General features: G+C 34.0%; 1 protein-coding gene across 1 annotated transcript in view; it reads right to left on the bottom strand.

Annotated features, from left to right (window-relative positions):
• Positions 1-3,977: 3,977 nt before the first annotated feature.
• Positions 3,978-26,111, bottom strand: part of LOC127165675 (neuronal migration protein doublecortin) — a 60,935-nt gene continuing 38,801 nt past the window's right edge. The window contains exons 4-7 of the mRNA XM_051110526.1: positions 16,140-16,242; positions 13,374-13,463; positions 9,842-9,939; positions 3,978-6,665 (exon numbers count right to left, since the gene is read on the bottom strand). Of these exons, the coding sequence (XP_050966483.1) occupies positions 6,609-6,665; positions 9,842-9,939; positions 13,374-13,463; positions 16,140-16,242 (348 nt within the window). The 3' untranslated portion in view covers positions 3,978-6,608. The remainder of the gene's footprint in view (positions 6,666-9,841; positions 9,940-13,373; positions 13,464-16,139; positions 16,243-26,111) is intronic.

Genomic DNA, 26,111 nt, shown 5'->3' with positions numbered 1-26,111 from the left:
ATTTTTTAATTAAAATTCTGCTGAATCTCAGTCCTTAAAACCATTGAGTTATGACAATGTGCAAGTGAGTTCTCTATGATCACTATGTCACTATCATCTGACCATATTTTCTCATGCTGTTTTTGCCATAACACACATAGCTACAACAGCTAGAGTAAAACATTGAAAAGTCAAGAGTTAATTTGCCCAACTAAAGCAAACACTTCTCTCCATAATGGTAACATCAAACCAAACTATTACTTTCAAATGGACATCAACATTTAAACCTCTTTTAAACTCAATAAGACCTTTTGTAAACAAAGATTGGGTTTTTACTTTCGACCAAAATTTGACTTCTGAGCAACATTTGAGTCCACATCCAATATCCAATGTGAAGCTTCCCACTTAAATCTATTAAAATGTTAGAGGACAATGTTGTTATTAATAAACATTTTTAGAATGTTTTTAGAGAATGTTATTTTACCTTTTAGGAGAATATTCTGGGAACTAAAATAAAACTTGCCACTGAAAACATTACCAGAACATAGCATAATGTTCTCTGAGCATTCTTAGTACAATAACATTCCTAGCTGGGGTGTTCTATCATAGTTCTGTGGCTAAAACCACCACAAAAATGTCTGCTAATCTGTAACAAGACACACCCTTTAAAGTTGTGAAAAAACTTAAACTTTTTTTTAGATTGATTTTCAAATTCAAGTCAATACAACGGCAAAAATTTTGCCAGCTTTGACTGAATTGTTGAATTTCAAAAGCATGTATTCTGTTATAGTTCTGTGACTAAAACAAATATAAACATTCTACTTTCTAATGCTTTTCAGGTAAGCATTTTGTATACAATTGTACTCATTTACTTAGAATGTACTGAAGTTTTTCACGGCTGAATATCTGTCTAACATCCAACGTCAAACGTCAAACCAACTTTATATTGGTCTCGTTGACTCTGAGCAATTATTCCGAACTCTTCAGCTGTTAATCTGCACCAACGAACCGGGCCCCAACGTTAAAGTACACGTACATTTGTGACTGTGTTACTGATTCATACCAAATTTGCATATGGGACTGAAGGAGACATTATAAGTTTTGAACCCCCGTTTTTTTTTTTTTCTTTCTGACAAGTGTGAAATCTGAATTCGTGTTTCTCGTTTCTGAAGTGTTCAACTTTAGCAAGTTTCTGAATTCTCATCTTGCATTGATTTGAGGTTAAAAAGTAAGGGAAACAAGGTTAAGAAGCATAGTAACAGACAAATAACAATTTTAAGACAATCTTAGGACACAGAAGGTGATACAAATATTTTATTTACTGAAAACCATTCATACATATACCCTTGGGTAAAATAGTTTATCTTGATCTGTGAAATTTTCTATTTTTTATAAATTTACATTGTTTATTTGTTTCACTCTTTATTGTTTTCCTTAAAAAAAAGTCATCCTATTAGCGTACAAATAAACATTTGTTATTCCTTTTTCTCATAATCTGGTATTTCATAGTTTTTTTGATAATTCATCCAACAATGTTACAAATCCTGGGGAAAATCTAAATAAGAACTGTTTTACATAATTCAATTTCATAGTGATTGCTGAGTGAAATGAAAAATTCACAAGGAAAAAAGTAATTAACAACTGTTTTAAATTTAAAGATAAAAACAGCGGCTAAATTCACCATTTAACTGCCCGGTGTTATGGATCAACAGGGGATCATGTTATCTGGGGACATGCACATGCACGCAAATAGCTTTACCTGAGATTCCAGCAGATGTTGGACGGCCACAGATTCGTCACATGGAATTTTTTACGGAACAAATTTCAAAGCTTTCCACATTATTTGTGAATGTTTGTATCATTATTGGACTCTGTTGTTTTCCCTTTCACTATTCCAATGTGTCAGACGCTGTTTAAGGGCAGTTTAATGCGTTTTCATGTCGCATCTCACAGACCACGCCCAGACTGTTTTGTTTAGGCTACATTCGTTTGAATGTATTTTATTTTCTAATAACAATTCTATGTCCATTAAATAAGGTATTTACTTCGTAAAAAAAAAACCTGTATGTGCAGTAGTTAAAAAATCTTTAATTTGTGTAGTAATTTTATTTGAGTAGGAATATTGGTGTGGTTAAAGGGACGTCAAGCACTTTAGTAACTTTATTTATTCCTTTTCTTTTTTTAAATATTAATAAAGAATGAGTGAAAAGCTATAGTTTTGCATTGTGCCTATAATTTCGAATTAGTGACACAGACAGGATGCAGTGGATTATCTGTGATTATTTAAATTCAGCTAATTGTTTAATGTTTACCAAACATTTATTTAATGTTTATCAAACATATACACATAGGTGTTAAAGCAAAATCACAAAAAGCACTTTTAACAATACATACACCATAGGTTCAAAGCAGCATTACATAAAATGCATGTTTCTGTTATTATGAAGAGAAATCTGCAATGTCAGAAATGACACGTCAGTGTAATGTCCATATGTGACCCCGGACCACAAAACCAGTCATAACCATTCATTGCTTTTTCGCTAATTTTAACTTAATCTGTATTTGTTCAATAGAACACATATGGCAGCACACTACAGGCAATGCTATACAAAGATTGAAAAGAAAATTCTTTAAAGGTTTACTTCTGTTCGTTGAGGAGTTTGATCATTCATTGAAACGACTGTCCCATGTTAACGTGGGCGTGGTTTGTGAGCGTGACATGGGAGCATGGTAAACTTGCTTAAAACTGCGTGAAATATGCAGGCACGAACACCGCGAAATCAAAGCGCTTTATTTTGCATACCAAATGTATACAACTGGTGAAACACATTTTTAAATCTATGATCTGTGCAATTTTGCATGTGACGAATCTGTCGTTGTCTAACATCTGCTGGAAATCCAGGTAAACATACTTGCGTGCACGCGCGCATCCCCAGTTAACATGATCCCCAGTTGATCCATAACACCAGGAACCCAGATTTCTTACTAAAGCCAGCATTTAAATTAACCCCTAGGGTTAAGAAAAGGGTTACAAGAGTATTCATCACTATTACGTAATAAAGAAAAGGAAGCATAAAAAAGTTATTGGTTTTAATATAAGCTGTATTTTTTTTTTTTTTTGGCTAACAGCCGAACAGAAGCGTTGAGCTCTGAAACTTAAAGCATGTTGTTATAGTACCTTACTGTACTTCAAAAAAAAAAAAAATTATTGATTTACATTAGTTGGAAAGCCTATTTGCCATTACAACATGTTTTTAATCGCCAGTAAGCATAATTAATTATGACCAGCTCTGTGACTTTCACTCAATTTGCCCAGGTTCAAGTGATAGAGTGTTATTTACTCCATGGGACCTAATGAGTCTACTAAATGTAATGAACTAAGCAACAGGCTAGTAGGTAAAAATAAAATTTTATACTAAAAGAAATTTTCTTAAGTAGTGACTAGTTTATTGTCCTTTATTAGGCTATACAGACATACAATGTTTTTTCTTAGATTTATTGATTGATTGATTGCAAGCAAGTTTGATCAGGATGTTTCTTTCCAGTATGTGTCTAGAAGAAGTCCTGGCTGGTGTAGCTCTATTTAACAACTTGTGATGAGGTCAACACTGATTCCTTCCCGCCATTTACACAGTCATCATCAGCAGAAAAATCTTTTCTGTCTTTATGAATGTGTTGGTTGGTTATTTTCATGCTGTAGCTAGAATATGACGGTTCTGCAAATGGATTTGAATCATATTTCTTATTGTGGTAAAAAAAAAATAATACAGACAAAATTAAAATGCAGGGCACTGCTTATGTCTTGCAGGGCATGGGACAAAGCTCCCAAATTTGGGACTGTGCCTCAAAATGCAGAGCAGGTGGTCACCCTAGTTCATGACCCTTTTAAATAAGTGAAGAAGCAAAATATTAAACAGAAACGAAACAAAACAAAACAAAAACCCACAAAGACATTAATGAGCATTATTGCAGTCAAAACAGGAGAGGAAGAGAATATCTCATTTTTTAGTAAAGAGAGAGGTTTAATACACAGAATGACATCACCAAAACAAGTCACAAAGATACAGCAGGAAGTACATGATAGTCAGAGAGGAAGCCTGCTTTTTTTTTTTTTTTTTTTTTTTTTTTTTTTTTTTTTTTTTGTCCCCAAGCCCAAAATTATCAGTACACAAACAACTGTGTTTACAGCACTACAGGAGAAAAGAGAGCATCTGCACCATGTCTAAAGATTTACCCTGATAAACTACTACAGTAACAGATTACAGAGTGTGTAGTTATAGATAATGTTTGAGCCCCACTTCATATCAAACAATGCAAAAAGATACAGTAAACAAGTGACAAATAAGTGACTTTTTTCTCGTTTGTTTTGTATTTTCATAAAGGATGGTTTTAAAAAGGCACCATGGAAGGTGAAACATCATCTGGAGACACTTATGGTTCTAGAATATTCAGTGGAAAATAGCAGAAAGGATATATACATATAAAAGAATCAACAAAGGGTTTGTCTGTGCAGTTATCAAATATCACAATACTTGCGGAGATCACTGTGATGTTGTAATTGAGAAATTTAGCATTTTGCGATCATACATTGAATTCTATCATCATATCATATATATTTGGTTGTAAATGTTTAGGTCTGATAATTCTGTTTATCTTCAAATGAAAGCTTTGAATGAGAAACTCCAATATGTACATCACCACTGGGGAAGTGAAAACTGTGTTTTTCAGCTTCCCTCTTTTCAACATAACTTTGGCTTTCTGAAAAATGACACTATATCTTACAAGACATTTTTGAAAAGGAATAGTCACCCAAAAGTAAAAATTGCCATCATCATCATCATCATCATCAGCAGCAGCAGCATCCACATCATCATCATTATCATTATCATGTCTCTCTAAACCTGTATGAGATCTTGGACATTCTAAAAAATGTTCATGCTACTCTTTTCATTTAAAAAAATAATAATAATAATAATAATAATTCTGGGCTTTAAATCAGCACCATAAAAATGGTTCATATGACTTGTAATAGCTTTGTTTGAGAGAAAAAAGTAATTATTCACTGATATTCTTGCCCTTTTATTCAAATTTGATGTCACAATTGGTTACAACACAAATGACAACCAACAGCATAAAACCCTGCCGCCTTTCCAGGTGAATGACATTAAAGAGCTGCAGCAGAGATGTCATCAGTGAATAAGGACTTTTCATCAGTTCCTCAGACAAAAGATATGGCTTTAAAAGACTTGGAATATGATGCATGTATTGAATGGCCCACCTTTTATTACTTTTGTTATTTTAGAAACAAAGTCATACTGGTTTTCATTTCCTTATTTCCTTATTTCCTTAATCAAATCCCTTCGGACAGAAAAAAAAAATCTGCTGCTGCTATTACCTAATTAGGTATTTTAAGCGTATACTTTAGTATATTCATTTTATTTTATTTTATTTTATTTTATTTTATACCTAAATTTAATGTGATTGTGGTCACACATCAAGGTCCAATTCTCACTAGTAACTAATTATTAACTATACCTTTTGCCTTAATACACTCTTAATTTGCTGCTTATTAATAGTTACGTGTTCTAAAATATGGTCATGCAAAATAAGGCTTTAGTATTTGTTTTTAGTACTAATAAACAGCCAATATGCTAATAATATGTATGCTAGTGAAAAGTGAGAATTAGTCCTTAAAATAAGGAGTTACTAGATTTTTTTTGAAAGTAAAAGGACCTTGTTAAATGACTTTTGGCACCTCCTCTCAATTTGCAATCATTACCTTCAGAGCCATGGATATTTAACCTTATGTGTATGTTTTAAAAATATTGCAACAATGTAAAAACATATATGTTGGTGTCTTAGAGTAGGCCGTACACATTATTACAGTGATACAGAGATATGGATATTTCTGTGGGTGCTATTTTAAACTTAATGGCTTTAAAACACACTAAACCTTTGCACAGAGAGAGTGAAAAAGAGAAAGAGAGCATTACAAAAAGAGAATAATACAAATTGTTAATGGCGCAACAAGTTTTTTTTTTTCTTTCTTTCTTTCTTTTTTTTTTTTTTTTTTTTTTTTTTCTTGTCATTTTTGTACAAGTCAGACTATCACACTGTTGTAAAATTGACTATTTGCTGCTTGGAATTCGTAAGACCAAGCTTTTAAAAAATGTAATATGAAAAAGTCAAAATTATTGTTAAAAAAAAAAAAAAATGGCTGGATGTTTAAAGAGCTAAACTGACCTGCTGTGTGTTAACATTGAAGTTTCTCAAATTTCACATATATATAAAATGAATTTCAACAGCAGACCATGTGTACAAATTTAGACGTTTGTTTGTTATAATACAAACTGCAGCATATGCCCTGCATATACTACTTTTCATCAGTCACTACAAATCTATTATCAAAACACAGAAAATGGATGTAACAAATTCTCAAGCAGCAAATAGTGCACTGACCACTGCTGCAAAGCCTTGAGATCTAAAGCCTGATGGCCAAGGGGCAGCAGAGGTATTCGTGCATTCACCCTGGTCACTAGGGCGGTGATGTTGATGTTTTCTAGACAGATAGCACCAGAGATACCTCTGTGACTGGCATGTTGATAAGACATATGGAAAGTGGAGAGAGCCTACATGGACTCCCCCTGTGAATCATCATCTTCCAGAGACAGAGGCAAGTATAAATCCTAAAGGTGAAGACAGGGTAGGGTAAGACAAGGTGAAATAAAGACAACTATTATTTATGTTATGTTTACACAATAATTAAGTTTTATATATATATAAAATATATATATATATATATATATATATATATAACAGTATGGCTGTTTTCAGAATGGAATACTAGCATGCTGCTTACACAAGGTACTTTTTTGCCAGATCGGACAAAAATCAGACAGAATCAATCCAAATCCAACATTGTGTGTAATGTTCTTATATCAGTTGACAAACTAAGACAAACAAGTTGAAAGAGCCCTCTGTTATGAACATGAAAATGCTGACCAAAATCATTCTAGATGCTGGCAGTGTGCAAAGCTACATCTGTCTGCAGGATTTTTAATCCTTAAATGCATACCTTGGGTCGTTAGAGACCCGGGATGTCATTCACTACCCTCTCCCTCCATTTTTTTTAAGTTTGACATCAACTTTCTTAGTATTCCTCAATCTATTCATTATAAACAATATAACGAAAAAAAAAAAATACAATATAAAAGAATATCTGTTTTCTGACTTTTTTTTTTTTTTTTTGCAAAAAGTGTATAGGGTTGCTAGAGACCCGAGGTGTGTAATAGTGCAAATATATTTTTCGTGCACAAAAATATGTAAATATCTGATGACTCAGTACACGCAATTCACATTTTTCCTTGAGGTGGCACTGTTTGATGGACAATAATAATAAGATGTTTCACTCATAGCTATCGCATAAAGGCATAAAACAAATATATATCATCATCAAAAATTTAACTGGATTCAATGGTTTTACTGCAGAGCTATTGCTGTACACAATAAAATATAAATGTCACTGTTATTTGATGGTGGATGTGGGCATAGCTACTAGCAATGAAAATATTGACTTTGAAGTCATTGAAAACAATAGTTTTGAGAATATGGGTGAGATCGCAAATATGAGCCAGATGCTGAATACATTGTGGAAGTGCGCTGGAAGTGGAAGTGGAGGATGACGATGATAAATCATTGATGATAAAATTATTGATTATAAAAGATTATTGATGATAAAATATCAAGATAGTTTTTGCTATTGGAGAAGTTAGAGCTCTATCTGTGCTGGATATACAGTAGTCAACATTTAAAGTGGATCAAAAAAGTTAATCAAAGTTGTCCTAGGACAAGAACGGGTATTGTTTTGGTTTTAGGACTTTGATGAAAGGGTTTGATCCACTTCAAATGTTATACTGTATAGGTCCAGGTCGCTAAAGACCCGAATATGTAATAATGATTGGCAAAATATTTATGCATTTAAGGGTTAAAATGAAACATAAGACTTTTTAAGACCCTTATTAATAAAAAAACCTTATGAGCAGGGTAGGGCAATGTCTACGGTAACATATTACAGTTTTTTTCAGTCGACTTGAAACTTTTCTCCAATGCAGTGTACTTGTTCTCAAAACAATTAGCACAGCCATCCAAACACTAAATTATCTTAACCAAATAGTTCAACTTTACTGCAAAATGAAGCACTGCAATTTTTTTTCCAGTAATGCATTTATTAAAAGTAAATTTTAACATCAGATCTATTGGTGTGTTCTCTATTGATTATAAAACACTTTCAGCTGTAGATGCACAAATATGCTAATGAAAATACATGTTTATTGAAATTCTTCAAAAGGGAGTTTTGTTTTATATATATTATGCAAATCTAAATGAAATAAAAATTGTTATCCAATAACTGCTATCACCCATAAGAAAAAAACAACTTGCCCCTTTAAAACTTAAAATCTCTTTGTGCCACCTTTAGCAGAAAGAACTACAAACAAACTTTTCTGATAACTACAGATCAGTCTTTTACAGCACAGGGGTGGAGTATATATATATTATTTATTTATTTTTTGACATAGTAACTCTCTTCTCCCTCTCCTTCTCCTCTCCTCATTTTTACATCCTCCTCTCTGCTCATCTCTGTACCTGTTACACTCTTCATCGTCTCTCTCATTACACCCCTTTCTCTACCCACGCCACCACCTTATAGATTTACCCCCCTTTTTTATTTTTATTTTATTTGTATTTATTTTGCATTTTTATCATCATCATTATTATTATTATTATTATTATTATTATTTTGCATATTCAGTCTCTTTGTATACTTTCCCTTTTATTATTACTCTAAAGCAATTTTGATAAATGTGTAAACGATTGAGTGTTGAGTGTCTGATTAACCAAATAGTTATCAGTTTAGGGCCAATCAAAAATATAGCATGTTCATTTGATAGAATGAAAAATGACAAAATTTTGTTTGTTGTTTGGACAAATGGTATATAAATGTTTGTGATTTGATTTAAACCTTTTTTGAGATATTTTAAAGTATTGGTTGGTTGCATTAACTATTGTGAAAACATTTTAGAGTTTTGTGCACACTGTTCTGAAAAAAATATTTGCATGATTTGTAATTTGTATGAAATAAAATGAAAACATACAATCTCTTTAGGACACTTCTCATAGGACACACAAAGTGTTCAGCTCACTGTGTTAACTGTTTTGACCCGAGTTTGGAGAAATGTATCAAATCGATTGAGAAAAACTGTAAATTGTAAAATGACTGTAAAAAAATTACAGTTGAGTTACAGGTTTTCACAAAAACAAAACAAACAAACCAACCAAAAATCTAAAATGATGAACCTCACATTTCACCCTATAAACCTTTTTTTTTTTTTTTTTTTTAGAAGAAGAAGAATTGAATCGAAATGCAATCAAAACTATTCTGCAGACACTCAGTTCCCTTTAATAATACATATAAAAACACCCGTGACACATCATTGCTTGAATTAGTAAGAATGAGTAAAGTGTTAAAAACTGTAGCCTATAATGCTGAAAATGTACAAGGAAAGTCCTCTGATGAGTTACCAGGGTAAGCCTATGTGCCGGGGCTCAGACTGGACAGCCCCGGCCCAATTTAACCCCTGGTTGTCGCTGTTCAAATCAGCTCAAAAAAATGTTATAGAAGAACAATAAACATTTTCTGGTTGCATGATATTGGATTGAAAAAAAGGTCGAGTTGAATATGTTACATTATGGAATAGAGTAGTAATTGCAGTGTGCTCTTTCAAACATATTCAGAAAATAACAAAAGAGGAATGGTGGTTTAGGTAGTTAACCTACATAGATACAAGAACTGAGAGAACATTACCTTCTGTTTGCGAGTGGTACCGGGGCTAGTTGGAGTTGAGATGGGAGACTGCTTAGATATGGGAGTAGAAAGCTGACTACTGGAGCCTGTTCCATTAGCTAGAGAGAGAAAAAAAAAGTGCAAATGTGAAAGAGAGGGATATATGGAGAGCCACAGACTATTAAGGTAAGTGAAAAGACAAATTGTGGGGATAGGCAGTGCCTCCTGTGTGTAATCATGTTGTCAACTGTCGTCTAGCCAGCTGCTAGTGTGTGTATCTGTATGCTGGAACTCATTTACACATTGCTCTATGAATAGTGCGGGTTGCTATGATACACCAGAGTTGTGTTTATATGTGAGAGTGGTGTGATTGTGTGTACTCAAGTACTAAAGGCTGTTTCAATAACAGAGCTTTCATTTTAAGCGATACAAAAAACTTAAGGACCAGGTGCCAGGCCTCAAAACCATTCCAGCTAATGAATAAATAAAACAAAAAGAAGAAAAGCCAGTCAATGTTGAAAAACCTGGATAAGGAGATATATAAAACTTTTCTTAAAATGCTGATCTTTTTTGTGCTAACTGAATGCACAACTCGTCCCGATTTTTTCTAGATTTGCACTAGCTTTGCTATGTGCTATCTGTTAAACACTTAAAAAAGCAAAAAGATTCCAAATAGATCCATAAAGGGTTTTACAGCCAGATGCCATACAAGAACCCTTAAAAAAAAGGATGATCCTAGTACAAAACAAGGTCTATCAGCTGCATCTGTGAAATGCTATTAATTGCCAAGACGATAATTTTAATTATTCCCTCAGTGATAACTGTGCATAGCTAAACACTGACATATTTACACATATTTAAAGTTTAAAAGCAGAAATGCAATATTCATTATTTTGTACAAAAATGCATGCATGATAAATTGTGGTTTCAAGTTAACACATACTATGTGTAAGTTTTGTGGCTACTTTTTTATTATTATTATTATTTTTTAATACCTGGTGCTTTAAAGAACAAATAATGTGAAGCCTACAATATAATTCAAGACTTTAGCAATCTTATTTTGCTAACTGCTAAAATGGTGTTTGATAAGAAGAGAGGGTTTCCTGGCTGAAACGAAAATGCTGTTATAGAATATATATACACACACACGTAATGTTGTAGCCTAACAACAAACACTTTAAACTCTTTAAAAATATAGAATGGAGGAAAAAAAAATGGCAAGAACCAAAGGGATGTTGTAAAGACAGGAATGAAAGTTAAACAAAAATAGCCAAATGTAAAATGCTCAAAATGTCTTTGTTCATTTATTTCAAAAACAGTGCAATACAAAACATACAAGATGGGCTTTAAAACGGGGGGATGGGAGACATAAGGAAACATAAAAAGAAATAGATTTAAAAAAGCATTAGTCCAGCCACCAGTGAGTGTGATACAGTGATACAGATATTCTAATTTAAAGCACACAGGACATGCAAGAAAAGTTAGCATGCATAAATGAGCTATTCTTACAATAAAATATAATCGAAACAAATATTTCCTTCATGTCATTACATTAAAAACCTCATGAAATCATAATTTGTTCTGTTATGCTTTTAGTCCATGTCTGTTTTTTGAGTTTTTAAGTTTATCTATACTGTATATAACTCCTAATAATTATTAATTATTCAATTTGATAAAAATGAGCAAATTTACACATTTAAAATGTATAAGACTTATATCACAAATCGCAAATATCAATTGTTCAGGTGACTTGTGTGAAAACGTGTTTTTTTTTTTTGGTGCAGTTAGTTGTGCAGAAATGACACTTTGAATACAAACTTTAAATGGTTTAGAATGCTGTGAGATTCTGCCACCACAAGATGGCAGTCATGTCATGATATTACTGACCTGTTGATTAAAAGGTCAAAGAGGACATATTAAAGGTTATTTTTTTCTTGTCACTAAAAATGTCTGATTGTGTAATGTCTTATCCTCAGAATAAAAATGGTCCCCTGGCTCAGTCTTCCTCGGAAGATTGAGCGATCCTTCCTCTCTTACTCTGTAACAGAGCATCTGCTTACATCAAACTCAAAATTGTGTGATAAGCGTCTTCTTTTTTTCGATCCTCAGACACACAAACATTTCTTTCTTTCCTTTTCTTTCTTTTTTTTCTTTCTTTCTTTCTTTCTTTCTTTCTTTCTTTCTTTCTTTCTTCAATGGATAAAAAAGGCATGATGTTTGTGCATACTTCGTTTTTGTGCATAGTAAGTACATATGTTTTGATGGCCTTTTTGACTTGTCTTTCGTAAGAAGATTTCAAGCAAACAATCTGAAATTTGGAAAAGTTCAGAGCAGTGTTCTGACATTTTCTAAAGAATTATGATCCTGGACTAAATCTACTCATCCTTGGCATGAAAGCTGAAAAATCATATTTAGAGGCATTTGGTCTAGTTGCTTTGACCTTTAAAAAATGCCTTTTCATTGAACTAGAACTTCACTATGTTAATTTTAGAGCACTCTTTAAAGTTTCATTAGGCTATGATGACAAATATTTAGAATATATGTGACCCTGGACCACAAAACCAGTCATAAGTGTAAAATTTTCAAAATTGTGATTTATATATAATCTGAAAGCTGAATAAATAAGCTTTCCGTTGATGTATGGTTTGGAAAAGACAATATTTGGTCGAGATACAACTATTTTAAAATCTGGAATCTGGGTGCCAAAAAAAATCTAAATATTGAGAAAAATTGCCATTAAACTTGTCAGAATAAAGTTCATAACAATGCACATTACTAATCAAAAATGACCTTTTGGTATATTTACGGTAGGAAATTTCCAAAATATCTTCATGGAACATGATCTTTACTTAATATCCTAATGATTTTTGGCATAAAAGAAAAATCGATAAATTAAACCCATCTGATGTATTTTTGGCTATTGCTACAAATATACCCGTGCAACATAAGACATAAGGTTTTGTGGTCCAGGGTCACATATATCCATGATGTATTGAATGGGCTCCTAAAAATATTTTGGAAAAAAACAAACAAACAAAAAAACATGAAAGTATTACAATTAAAAATGACAAATTTGATCCAAAACTGTATGTAAACTGTAGCAATGTTGCAGTTTTGCTCAGTGGGTCTTGGGGTTAAAAAATCTAATAAATTTACTGGATGTAGCGATGCATGTATGAAACATATTGCATTAGATTATGTATTCAAGTCATTTTGATGGCATTAACCATTTATGCACACAGAACGTTAATTGCACAGATGTTGCAAGAACACACAAAAACATGAGCAATTACGAGACAGAACAACAAAAATCAATCAATTATCAAATCATAATCATCATAATTTATCTGTGTAAACAAAAAATAAGTGTGCTAATATAATAGAGAACCTGTTTAGAATAAAATAAACTGCATTATTAGTAGAAAGCCTGTCAAAAATTCATGCAAGAAATTGTGGTGCTTTTGCCATGAGGTGGAATTAACTAGTTAGTAAATCTTCATTATGGAGTTAAACGTGTGTTGAGCTGACATGAATCACATAATTATAGGCTCACTGGAATCAGCCGGAGACTTGCTGCGTCGCACAGGACCGGGACTCTTAGTAGAGCCCCTCTGTCCTTTGGGGGTCTTCATCACCCGACACTCTACAGCAAAAGTAAAGAGACAATAAATAAATATAAATAAATCATAAATAAATGTATGCCTTTAAATGTTTGAAGAAAAAGGCATCCTTGAAGAATACAATAAAGTAGAGAAGTCACCAACATTTGCTGTGACAAATTCCATGATGTGAGAAAAACACCTTGAAAAACTTTGTGCCCTTACCCCACACTTCCCACATGGAAATATAAACCACACACACACACACTAATTCATTCATTCATTCATTCATTCATTTGCCAGTAAAGCAATCTGAAAAGTGAAAAAGAGACATTCAGAAATTCTGTCAAAACATGCAAACAATAAAATAAAAATTTAAAATTACTGACTACACTACTATTTTTGATGTGGAGACAAAATGGGAGACAAAATAGTAGGGCACAGGGGTGCTAAACAAAGTATTTATTTATTTATGCATTTATTTATTTATTTACAGAAATTAAAGTCTCAGACTGATTAAAATAAAAACCAGTAACATCTTTGTACAATGACTGGAATGAAAGCTAAACTGAAATGCGGACTCAAAAAAAAAAAAGATTATTAGCACTGTACTACTGTACTACTACTATAGATATTCGTTTGGTAACACTTTTTTAAATAACTTTCATTAATAAATCATTAACAAACTTCAAATAATAGTTAATGGATCATTAGTTAATATACATTCATATAATAAACTGATTTTAGGTAATTGAACATTATAGCTAACAATTAACAGATCATTATTTGATATAAATTAAAATGCTCACAAATGTCATTAAATTTTCAATTTATATGGTCATGTTCTTCTTGAAAATCTACAAATGATTTAAACATGTTACACCATAATTAAAGGAGAACTCCACTTCCAGAACAACAATTTACAAATCATTTACTCACCCCCTTGTCATCCAAAATGTTCATGTCTTTCTGTCTTCAGTCGTGAAGAAATTATGGTTTTTGAGGAAACATTTCAGGATTTTTCTCCATATAATGGACTTCATTGGTGCCCCGATTTTGAACTTCCAAAATGTAGTTTAAATGCAGCTTCAAAGGGCTCTAAACGATCCAGCCGAGGAAGAAGGGTCTTATCTAGCGAAACAATCTGTAATTTTTGTTGGAAAAAAAAAATTTGTATACTTTTTAAGCACAAAACGCGTTCACGATGCTACGTACTACTGAATCACATCGAATTGAAACAGGTCACGTGGAACGTAGGCAGGACTACAGACCCAGTGTGTACAGAGTGAAAGCGCAAAGACTAAGGAAGTGCAAATAAGTCAAACGCTGTTTACAAATAAAAAGGTACAACGATGTCGGATGATTCTTAAGTTGTAGGAGAAAATAAGATTGAGTTTTTCGCCATACTCTACCTTTTTGAGCCGGAGTACACAGACTATGAACACAATCTTTTGTGCTTAAAAAGTATACACATTTTTATTTTTCGAAAAAAATGACAGAACGTTTTGCCAGATAAGACCCTTCTTCCTCAGCTGGGATCGTTTAGAGCCCTTTGAAGCTGCATTTAAACTACATTTTGGAAGTTCAAAATTGGGGCACCAGTGAAGTCCATTATATGGAGAAAAATCCTGAAATGCTTTCCTCAAAAACCATAATTTCTTTACAACTGAAGACAGAAAGACATGAACATCTTGGATGACAGGGGGGTGAGTAAATGATTTGTAAATTGTTGTTCTGGAAGTGGAGTTCTCTTTTAAAATCTACTGTTAATGCTGTTAATACTTTTGCTGCTATTGAGGTGTGATATGGGTAAGATTAGGGACGGGTTTGGTGGTATGGGTGTGTTTAAGGGCTGGTTAAGGGGTCAGACGGGTACAGGGGTCAGTTTGTTTACTATAAGGGTAAGGGTATAAGGGTATATTTACTCTAACAGTTCAATCAGTTTATATTACATTGTTTTGATAAACAATGAAAAATAAAATATTTTCTTGAAAAACTGATTTGTTTTCTTGTGTTGATGTATGATTTAAGGAATATCCTGTTTAATGATATACAGTACTATACTAATATAAAAACCTGTTTTGCACCCAAATTACAAAGTGTGGTATGTCTTTTGCAAGAATTGTCTTAACTTAACTAACCACCTTTTACACGAATGTTGTTACTGTAGCTACAAGTCCAATGCCCGTAATGGACCTAAATGGTTAGTAAATCTTATAAACATTTACAGATTATAAATAGTTTCAACTTTTAGATTGAGTACTGCAAAAACATTAACAAAAAATTATAAATAATTTGTCAATATGTATAAATAGGGTGAATTCAGGTCATTTGGAATGCCTTTTGGCACCAAGATGACTGCTCATAAATGCACTAATTATTAATAAATGTTTATAAACATTTACAAATGATGAAAAGTTTCCACTTTAAATTTGGTAACAAATAATTAATACATGATTAAAGATGTCTACAATCAATAAAGACCAAATATGTGACCTCTACAGACTGTGATTTCCACAGTTAATGAATAATAAATATGTTAACATAAATAGGGAAATGCCCCCTAACAATTTATATATTGTATAATAACTAACAATTTGTTAAGCATAATATAATATGTGTTAATGATTTATTGATGTTATTTTTGAAAGTGTTACTTCAATATATTTTGTAGTTAATATTTTAAATTTCTCAATTATTTATTAAAAGGTATGACCTACCATTTTCATCCAGTGAGAAGTCATCCTGTGCATAGCGAAATTTTTCTGGTCCACAGGCAATGAAAACGTCATCATCACCAAAGAAATCTTGCAAGCAGGTCACCTAATAAATAAATAAATAAATAAATAAAATAAAAAAAAAACAGAGATATGAAAAAACTGTGATTTATAGGCGGTTATTTCCCAAATCAGTAATTAAGATAAACATTTTTTAAGCTAAATTACTACACTAAGTACTGTAACTAATTAATTAATTAATTAAAGCAATATAACTCAATGGTCTGAAATGTGGTCATGAAAGAGAGCATGCACATCATGCAAGTACCAGCTATACTCTGGGAATACAAGAAAACTTTAATAGAACTTTTAATAGAACTGCCTGCAAAGAAGAATTTGTTCTTTTAAAAGTGAAGGTTCTCTCACACAGAAACCACTCGAGCAGCGTCCGGTAACTGTTGTGTGGAATGGCATTTGAGAGGAGTGATTTAAAAAGCAGCTATTTAATCCTTTTGATTCAGTATAATTAAGTTTATTCCCAACTTTCAGGGTTTATTAAAGGTTTTCAGGACTCAAACTCTAAAGCTTTAAAAGAAATAAATAACTGTTCAAATTTGGTCTTAAATTTAAGTTATTCAATATTTATTCATCAGTATTGACGGAACTTTAAAAAAGCACTTTCATGTAACAGTATAAACTGCATAACTGTTGATTAGCTGTTTTTGCTTATCAATAAAGTACATGTTTTGATTATTAGTTTTGCCTGTGCCATTATTAAAAATTTAAACCAGCGGTGTATTGATTTTAAACAATAACTGAATTAAAAAAAAAAAAAAAGCCCAGCATTTTGTGGTAAATGTAACCAAGCCTGCTGGGTCAAAACAGTCTAGTACTGAGCTCACGGCTTTTTGACCCAGCTACACCGATTGCCAAAAATTACCCAAATTGGGCTGTTTATAACGCAGCATTTTAGCATGTATCTCTACAATGTATTGACAATTTAAAGGAAGCTAACACGCAGACACATTTGTACATTTTGGATGTTGCTGGAGACTGCTATTTGACATTCTATGCTAAAACTGGGTCACCACCAGCCAAATAACGAATCCCACCCCAGTCTATCACTCCAGTCTAACACACCACACACCCACACACAGTGATATATGACAAAGCTAATCTATGCTGACCTTGCTGTGAGCAGCTGGCCAGCAGGGTGCGTGTCTGCATACTTGGATGTGTTTGAGTGTGTGTGTGTGTGTGTGTATGTGTTCACATACGTACGTACTTCTACGTAGTTAATCATATTTTAGGGACAAATTTGTACACATAAGTTAACTTAATCTGACAAAATCAGATCATAACAAATGTTATTCTGTAATCAAAAAATGAAATCAATTTATCTAAACTGAAATGTCTAAACTTTGCAATTTTCATTTTTTATGACAAGATTATTTTAGATGCACTCTTACAAACATTTGGATTAGTCTAGAATGTTGTTTCTCTTCATTCACGCTACACAGTCAGATGCTGACCAACACCCATAGCATCTGACAGTACAGTGTGTACTGACCCTTCAGTGACCCGCCCTCCTTAGTTACTGTTGCTAATCTATGCTGACCTTGCTGTGAGCAGCTGGCCAGCAGGGTGCGTGTCTGCATACTTGGATGTGTTTGAGTGTGTGTGTGTGTGTGTGTATGTGTTCACATACGTACGTACTTCTACGTAGTTAATCATATTTTAGGGACAAATTTGTACACATAAGTTAACTTAATCTGACAAAATCTCCATTTGAGGAGTGGTGTACAAAGGCCCATTCAAAGGCTGATTTAATTGGATCATTTGGCCGATTCTAGCAACTCATTGTTTAAATAATTTAAATAGCTCCCATCTGTTCTATACTAAATACTAAAATAAAATCATATGATAACCTGTTCATCTTTCCTGCGCATGAAGCCAAAAGGTGGGAGTGTGTTAAAAAAAACAAAAAAAGAAGAAAAAAAAAAAAAAACTACAATGTCTTGTTAAACCACGCCTTGTCAGTGTGACATTTACTTACAGATTCTGATAATTATCCAAACTGACATTCAAAAGCAAACAATCCACCTGTCAATCACATGTCAGTCGAGCCCCCTGCACCTGCTGCCCCTCACTCCCCTTCCTGTGTAGTGCTGATTATACAAGAAACTGGGAAACCTCAAGAGGCAAGACTGTGTGTCAGAACTGCTCATAAAAAGAAGGTCTCATGGGACACATAATCTGCAAATTATTCTCAGACACATCCAGTCAAGTGAAAAATATAATTTCAAGTTTATGCAAACCTTTTGCTCAATATCAGACCCCCACAAGGCATTGAATGACCTCAGGGTCAAAGAAGTCAAAGGTCAAGGGCAGGGGTAGACTGAGGTGTATGATGAAACCATGGAAACACTAATGTCGCCAAAGAACAATGCTGGGGCATAATGCACATACCTTTATAAATATACAGAATAAAATAGCCCTTTGCATCACAAACACATTTGCAAGTATTTGTTTTGTAATCAAACATCCACTTTTACAGACCAGAATTTTATTTATTATTTTTTTTATTATTATTAGATTATTTACTTGAAGTACTCCCAGTAATGTTCTAAATATTAAATACATATAATAAATATTAAATTTAATGACTTATTTTGTATATAATATCAATGTTTTTTTTTTTTTTTTTTTTTTTTTTAATTGACTTATTTTAACAAATGTTATTCTGTAATCAAAAAATGAAATCAATTTATCTAAACTGAAATGTCTAAACTTTGCAATTTTCATTTTTTATGACAAGATTATTTTAGATGCACTCTTACAAACATTTGGATTAGTCTAGAATGTTGTTTCTCTTCATTCACGCTACACAGTCAGATGCTGACCAACACCCATAGCATCTGACAGTACAGTGTGTACTGACCCTTCAGTGACCCGCCCTCCTTAGTTACTGTTGCTATGTCCGACAAACAATGGCACTCTCACACTACACGCCAAGTTCGTCTCACACAGTAAAAAAAAACAAAATAAAACAAAACAAAAAAAAAAAAAAAAAACTTCATGAAGCAAGGAGGAAACTGACAGCATGCTGCCAGACAAGACAGAGCAGGTTACTGAAACAAGGTCTCAGCTTTAAAATTTTCTTTTTTTCTTTTTTTATTTATTTATTTTTTTTAAGAAAATCAAACAATAAATACAGTTGTGTGGCTATTTAATGTGTTGTGACAGATTGCTGTTCAAGCAGCACACATGAACCGATCTTTTTGTATTAAGTTGATTCAAGTTGATCTACTCTCCTGCCTGATTTGTTTTTTGGGCAAGATGGTGGATTCAGTGTTATGATTGGTCAGATCGCCTGTCAATCAAGCTCTTTGCAAAAACTACCCTTAAGACTGCTAAAGAAATATAGTAGCTTTTCAAAATATTCACTTTAAACAATAATTTACATAAAGAGCTGTGGGTCAGATTGGTCTGGTAGTCATGTTAATAATGAAAGTGGATCAGCGTTAAATGTTGTGAAGGATGAGGTCTTCAGTCAAGATAATCTGAGCCATTATTTCTGTCATTATTCATTATGCATGTTTGTGGTTTTAGTGTGTGCAGTTCATCAACATGTAACTGGAAGCTAAGATTCAGGGTGTGTATATTATATTTCTGACCCTCATCTGTCACCTCTCAACAAACTGAACAGGAAGAACATGAAGCATGTGAGACTGTGTGTGTGTGTGTGTGTGTGTGTGTACTTGTTTTTGCTACATAGTGGGGACCAAATGTCCCCACAATGTTAAAAAAAATATTAAAAATAGTAAATGATGTTTATCTGAAAGTGTAACGATGCAAACATGTTTTCTGTGAGGGCTAAGTTTAGGGTTAGGGTTGGGTTAGAGGATAGACAATATCGTTTGGTCAGTATAAAATCTACATAAGTCTATGGAAAGTCCCCACAATTCACAAAAACAAACATGTGTGTGTGTGTGCCTGCACTGCCAGAAGTGATGGGAATAAGAAAAGTAAGCAGGTTTGATGGTGACCCTCTCCAGATCAATAAAACAATCAAATGACCTGAATTTAATTTATTTTTAGATAGTACTTAGAATAGCACCATTAATAAAGTCCATTAATCACATTAATTTTTTTTTTTTTTTTTTTTTACAAGGTTTAAAAAAAAAAAAAAAACAACATGAAAGATGAAACTAGAAAGATTGTCTATTTTAAACAATCCCTGTTAAAGGAGTGAATAAGAATGCCTGGTTGATGAGGACAAAGGTATATTGTGTTCACATTACTTCGATCATCCAGCCATTGACCACACTGTCCTTTTGAACATTCACTTACTTGATGTGACCCTGTTTGTTGAAGAGGTAATAGGGGTTGGGTTCAATGAGGGATAAAAAAAAAAAAGTGTGTGTGAGTGTGTCGAGCAAATCTTTGCATCCTAGTTAGTTTCTCACTATTGTGCTGTTCCTGTCTGTGGTAACTGTGGTAAGCTTCTATAGATTATATAATCGATTCTGTATTAAATGTTACATACAAAAACCAAGCTGTAGGTCATTTTGCATTGAAAGTCATATGATGTATGTAAATGGGTTGTTCCTGGCCACAATAATCTTCAAAGTAGACCAGATTCTATGCTGAAAGCCGGGCTCTACAACATCTGAAATGTTATTTAAAAAGTCAAACAATACTAAACATTTTGTAATTCTAAAAACTATACAGATTTTGCATGTGACTGTTAAAATATATTCACAGCTGTATTAATTACTACATATTATTATAACAACCCCTCCAGCCCATATGCGTTGCCTTACCAGCTGCCAGAGCCACATGCTTCTTATTTACCAATAACCCCTCCCAAACACACACCCTCAAATTTAATATAAGTCAGGGGTGGCAAACGTCGGTCCTGGAGAGCTGCAGCCCTGCATAGTTTTTCTTCAACCCTAATCAAACGCACCTGAACAAGCTAATCAAGGTCTGAAGGGTTACTAGAAAGCAACAGGCAGGTGAGTTTTAATTAGGGTTGGAGCTGAACTCTGCGAGGCTGCAGCTCTCCAGGACCAGAGTTCGCCACCCCTGATATAGGTCATACAGGAATCCCCATATATTATATAACACACACACACACACACTCACTGTGACATGATGCCAATCTGATACAACTTCAATTAACCCTCAAGCATCCATCGGGACAGATTTGGGCAAAATCTTTTGGGCAATTTATTTATTTATTTATTTTAATAGTTTTCTTAATCTGAGCACTACAAGACTTAGTTACTTTTCCTAAGTTTGCCACCTGAACACACACACACACAAAAGACTTTTTGCAACCAAGTTAAGTGGTTGCATACAGGGTGTCCACCATGTAAAAGCCTCTAAATTCATCTGACGTATTTCTTTAAAATTAGCATTTCTTTCTGGCTACTTTGTACAGGTTTCTATGTAAGTACTGGTACTTCTGATTGGGCTGAGGCTGGAATTTAGCGAGTTTGAAGTAAAAGTATTTGATGAATGTATACTATGTGTCAGGAGCATTCACTCTATCACTATCATTATCTCATTTTTGACCGAGATGGCTTTTAGCTGGTTTTGCATCTGAACTCTTCATATATATATTAAGACACGGCCCTCTATCTCCTCGGGGAGCTCTATTTGTTTTGGGGAAGGGGCGGTGTCTGTGTGCTTGCATTTATGCTGCTATTCATTTCACAAAGGACATGATTTCTAAAGATTTTTCAACACTCTTGCATGTGGTATCACCCTCAGGAATGACACTAATTTATGTCTGCCCTCTCTTAAAAGATAACGATTAAAGAGAACTCAACTTATGGAAGTGCCTAACCCAGAAACTAGGGGTGTGCAAAGCAGCCGGTATTTGTATCTGTATTTGTATTTGTTGAGGGGGAAAAGTATTTGTATTTGTATTTGTATTCGAGTAAAATTCAAAATAGGCGTAAAAATCCAGTTTTTTTTTGCGTTACACTTCTACACACTCAGCAGCAGCCACACTCTTTTCTATTTGGTTGCCCACATCCATGTGAGGAGTTTCAACTAAGTTAATGAGTGACGGGAAGCTATGCTAAGGTTAACTGGGGAGTCGCGCTCTGAACGTGGGGTATTAAAATTGCTTTTGAATGCGCGCGCGCGTTTTACTTTCGGTTTCGTTTTAACGATGGCGCGAAACTCTCGGCGGCGCTGAGCGTGAATTCTACAATACAAGACATTAATTTAACAAAAATTTAACATTATTTTAAAAGTGGTGGGACACAAACGGGATTTTGAAAAGTGTGTCCCCAGTGGAAATTACGACCCTGCGTGAGTGGAACTCTGGAGCTGTTATCATTTGATGTGAATGTGCCGCGTTGTACAGTATATTGAGACGGAGGCGCCAGAATTGCGTCTGACAGAATGTGCGCTGTAGCACAAAATATATATTTCTTCAAAAGCAGGTTGTGGAGACATTTTATTGCCCACAATCAAAAATCGTCATATCACACACCCCTAATTTCGATGTAGTTTGTGCAAATCCGGAAGAGAGGTTGGCTGAGAGAGAGAGAGAAAACGGCCGGTTCCGAGTTTCAGCGGAGGGCAGTGTCAGTGACAGGGAGTGATTGACGGCTAATATCTAAAATCTGCATTGAAGTTAAGAATGTAAAGATCAAGTTTAATTAGTTATGTAATGTTGGAGAGAACGGCGAACCAGCGGTCTGGGCAGTAGTTTGGCTACCGAAAGTTTTGTAAAGAAATAAAAACAAGTCGCACCACAACGATTTCTCGCACTCGCACAAATGCTTCCAAATATATTTTGAGGTCGCGCAGATTAAATTTTGGGAGCATATGCGACCAAAACGGTCGCAATTTCGAGCCCTGCCCCCAACCCCCCCGACTCCTGAATGTCACTCACTCACTCATGCGGGCATGCACTGCGGTCTCATGAGGAAACGCAGCTTTTTGACATAAAGTTTTTCTTGTTCCCGAATACAAACATTTTTTTAAGTATTTGTTCGAAATAAGTATTTGTAAAAAAAAACACGCTATTTGTGCCTTTCCGAATACCGTATTCGGGTTCGGCTTCACCCCTACCAGAAACCCTGTAAGCTGTGTATGGAGGTGTGTGTGTATGTACTTGTTTTTGCTACATTGTGGGGACCAAATGTCCCCACAAGGATAGTAAAACCTGACATTTTTGACATGGTGGGGACCGGCCTGCGGTCCCCACAATGTTAAAAAATTATTAAAAATAGTAAATGAAGTTTATCTGAAAGTGTAACGATGCAAACATGTTTCCTGTAAGGGGTAGGGTTAGGGTTAGGGTTGGGTTAGGGGATAGACAATTTCGTTTAGTCAGTATAAAAACTATAGAAGCCTATGGAAAGTCCCCACAATTCACAAAAACAAACATGTGTGTGTGTGTGTGTGTGTGTGTGTGTGTGTGTGTGTGTGTGCATAGCAGCAGCACAATAAAAGCGTATGGCAAAAAACAATACACACGGGCAAAGAAGGTGAAAGACACGCAGAAATACAGAAAGAGAAAGAGGAGATCAAAGAAAATGACTAGGGAAATAATAAGTATTTACAACTATAGTTAATAGTTAATAGTGTTCCTTAATCTAAAGTGTTAACATTGTAGAGACTTGTAACACTAACATTAACAACATAAAATGACAGAAGTCTAATATGCCTGCTGTCTTAACACTTAATGCACAGATTCAAAATATCTGACCTTGTAAAGCTAAGCATAAAACGTCCACTCAGCGTATTCCTGCAGCACTATTGTAACAGCAACTGCTGCACCATCAGTCGCCCTGCAGATTTGTTGTCACCATAGCAACATCCTCTGTGATTACTTGCAGTCTATAGCCCGCTCACTCAGCAAAACAGAGAGAAAGAAAGAAAGAAAAAAAACCTTCTCCTGAATGGCTAGACAGATAAGGGCATGTGTGGGGAAATGAAAGAATCTGATTGGCTGTGAGTGAGATCATCCACAGATTAAGAATGTTCTATCGTAGTTTTGTTTCTGGCAGCACAAAGACTGTGCTGAATTTTAATACTGGACGTTTGTCTTCCTCTGAAGGTAACTGCATCCACCCCACCTCTAACTGCGCCTACAGCATTGTAGAGATATCTTAGCTTTGTACTGCACACACTACTCCCCAAATGGAATACAAATGACCTGCTGGACAAAGAAACCGAATCACACTGGACCTTGGTGGTGGTCTTTATAAAACAATGGTTTGCCTCCTTTGGATAATAAAATAAAATAAAATAAAATAAAATTATTGGGATTTAAGCATCAACAGCTCATATAGATAATCTATAATTAATTATTTATTTTTCATTTTGTCCTACTTAATTCTTTACATAGGACATCAGTGTGTTTGGTCATGTCTGCCAACTCGACAACTGTTAAATGTGAACACTAGGAATATATGCACATTGAGGGAGTACTTATAACGTTGAAGATAATAGAAAATTAGTATATTTATAGTCCTTTAATAATATTTAGACTAAAATTATAAGACACATTCCCGTTAATAAGAATGACTGATTTTTAAGAAATTGCTGTTAGCCCCTCGAACATCAGAAATATTTACATGCCACTCCCGCAAATATATTGACCTATGTCAGTGTTTCTCACCCCTGGTCCTGGGCACCCCCAACACAGCACATTTTGTGTGTCTCCCTAATCAAACACAACTGATTCAATTCATTAGCTCATTAAAAGAAACTCCAGGACCTGAAATGGGTGTGTCAGATAAGGGAGATATACAAAAAGGGGAGTGTTGGGTGGCCCAGGACCAGGGTTGAGAAACAATGACCTATCTTTACAATGATTAAATTACTTTTTTTGTCAGGAGTATGTCATGATGGCACAATCAAATTTCATGCAATTTTTAAAATAATAGCAAAAAAAAAAAAAAAAAAAGGAAGAAAGTTTTCTTACAAAAAGTGATACCCTTTAAATCAACTAACTGGTAGTGCTGGGGGTGGATTCAGAGAAATAACAATAATAAATAACATTTCATTTAATCATACAGCTGTGGAGTTACAAATACTTTTCAGTTGTAGCACCACCTATAGGAAGAATTTGATGTTAGTGTAAAAATAGCTTTTGTTGAAACCAAGCAGCCAAAATACTTCCTCCTCTTTATTATGTAATAGAGCTAAATACATCAGTCAGACTGCCTACACAGACACAGATCAATGCCTACTTTTTCATCATCGTCTCTTTGACCCGCACATTGGCATGTTAGTGAAGAAAGAGAAAGCACAATGGGATCACATAACTAAAAATAACATTATCTTTCCAAAAAGACCTATTGTTGGGAAAGTGGCTGTTTCAACTGTGTGAATGTCTCAGCAGAGCACTATTTGTTTGTTCAGTATATTTTACTGTGGGTCTTTTACTAAACCATTCATAATTCAACACAGGCTTTGCAAAGAGACATTTACAGAAATATATGGACCTGACAGAAATGCAGCAACATGTAAGCATGTTTATTCTTGCAGACCCAAGTAGAGTCAAAATCACTGTCACGCAATTGTTTACTTTTGCTTATGCAAAATCATTTACTTTTGTTTATGTGTTAGTAAGAAAAAGCTTAAAAGTAAGAAAATGTGTCTAAATAGTGAACTTTACATTATTATGTTTAGTAGCATAAAAGAATCATCTGTTATTTAAATAGTGTTTGAATTATATACAGAAAGCAGGCTTATCACAGCTCAGTGATAATGAATCAGTTCTGCATGTTCACCAAAAAGCCCTGTTATAATCAATGACTATAAAAGCACTGCACAGTGAATCTCTTATTTGTCAGTTTATCATTATCACATAATGTTCTAATCATGACTTTTCACAATTAGTTCATTTCGGCAGCTGTAATAGTAAAAACTTCACAATAGTTCCACGTTTAATATGTTTCATATGCAAATATCTTAATCAATCATATGAATAGGCAT

The sequence above is a fragment of the Labeo rohita genome, chromosome 5 (assembly GCF_022985175.1).
Source record: "Labeo rohita strain BAU-BD-2019 chromosome 5, IGBB_LRoh.1.0, whole genome shotgun sequence".
In the NCBI taxonomy this organism is placed as follows: Eukaryota; Metazoa; Chordata; class Actinopteri; order Cypriniformes; family Cyprinidae; genus Labeo; species Labeo rohita.
Note: the sequence above shows the minus strand (reverse complement) of the source record. Positions and strands in the feature narration are given on the sequence as shown.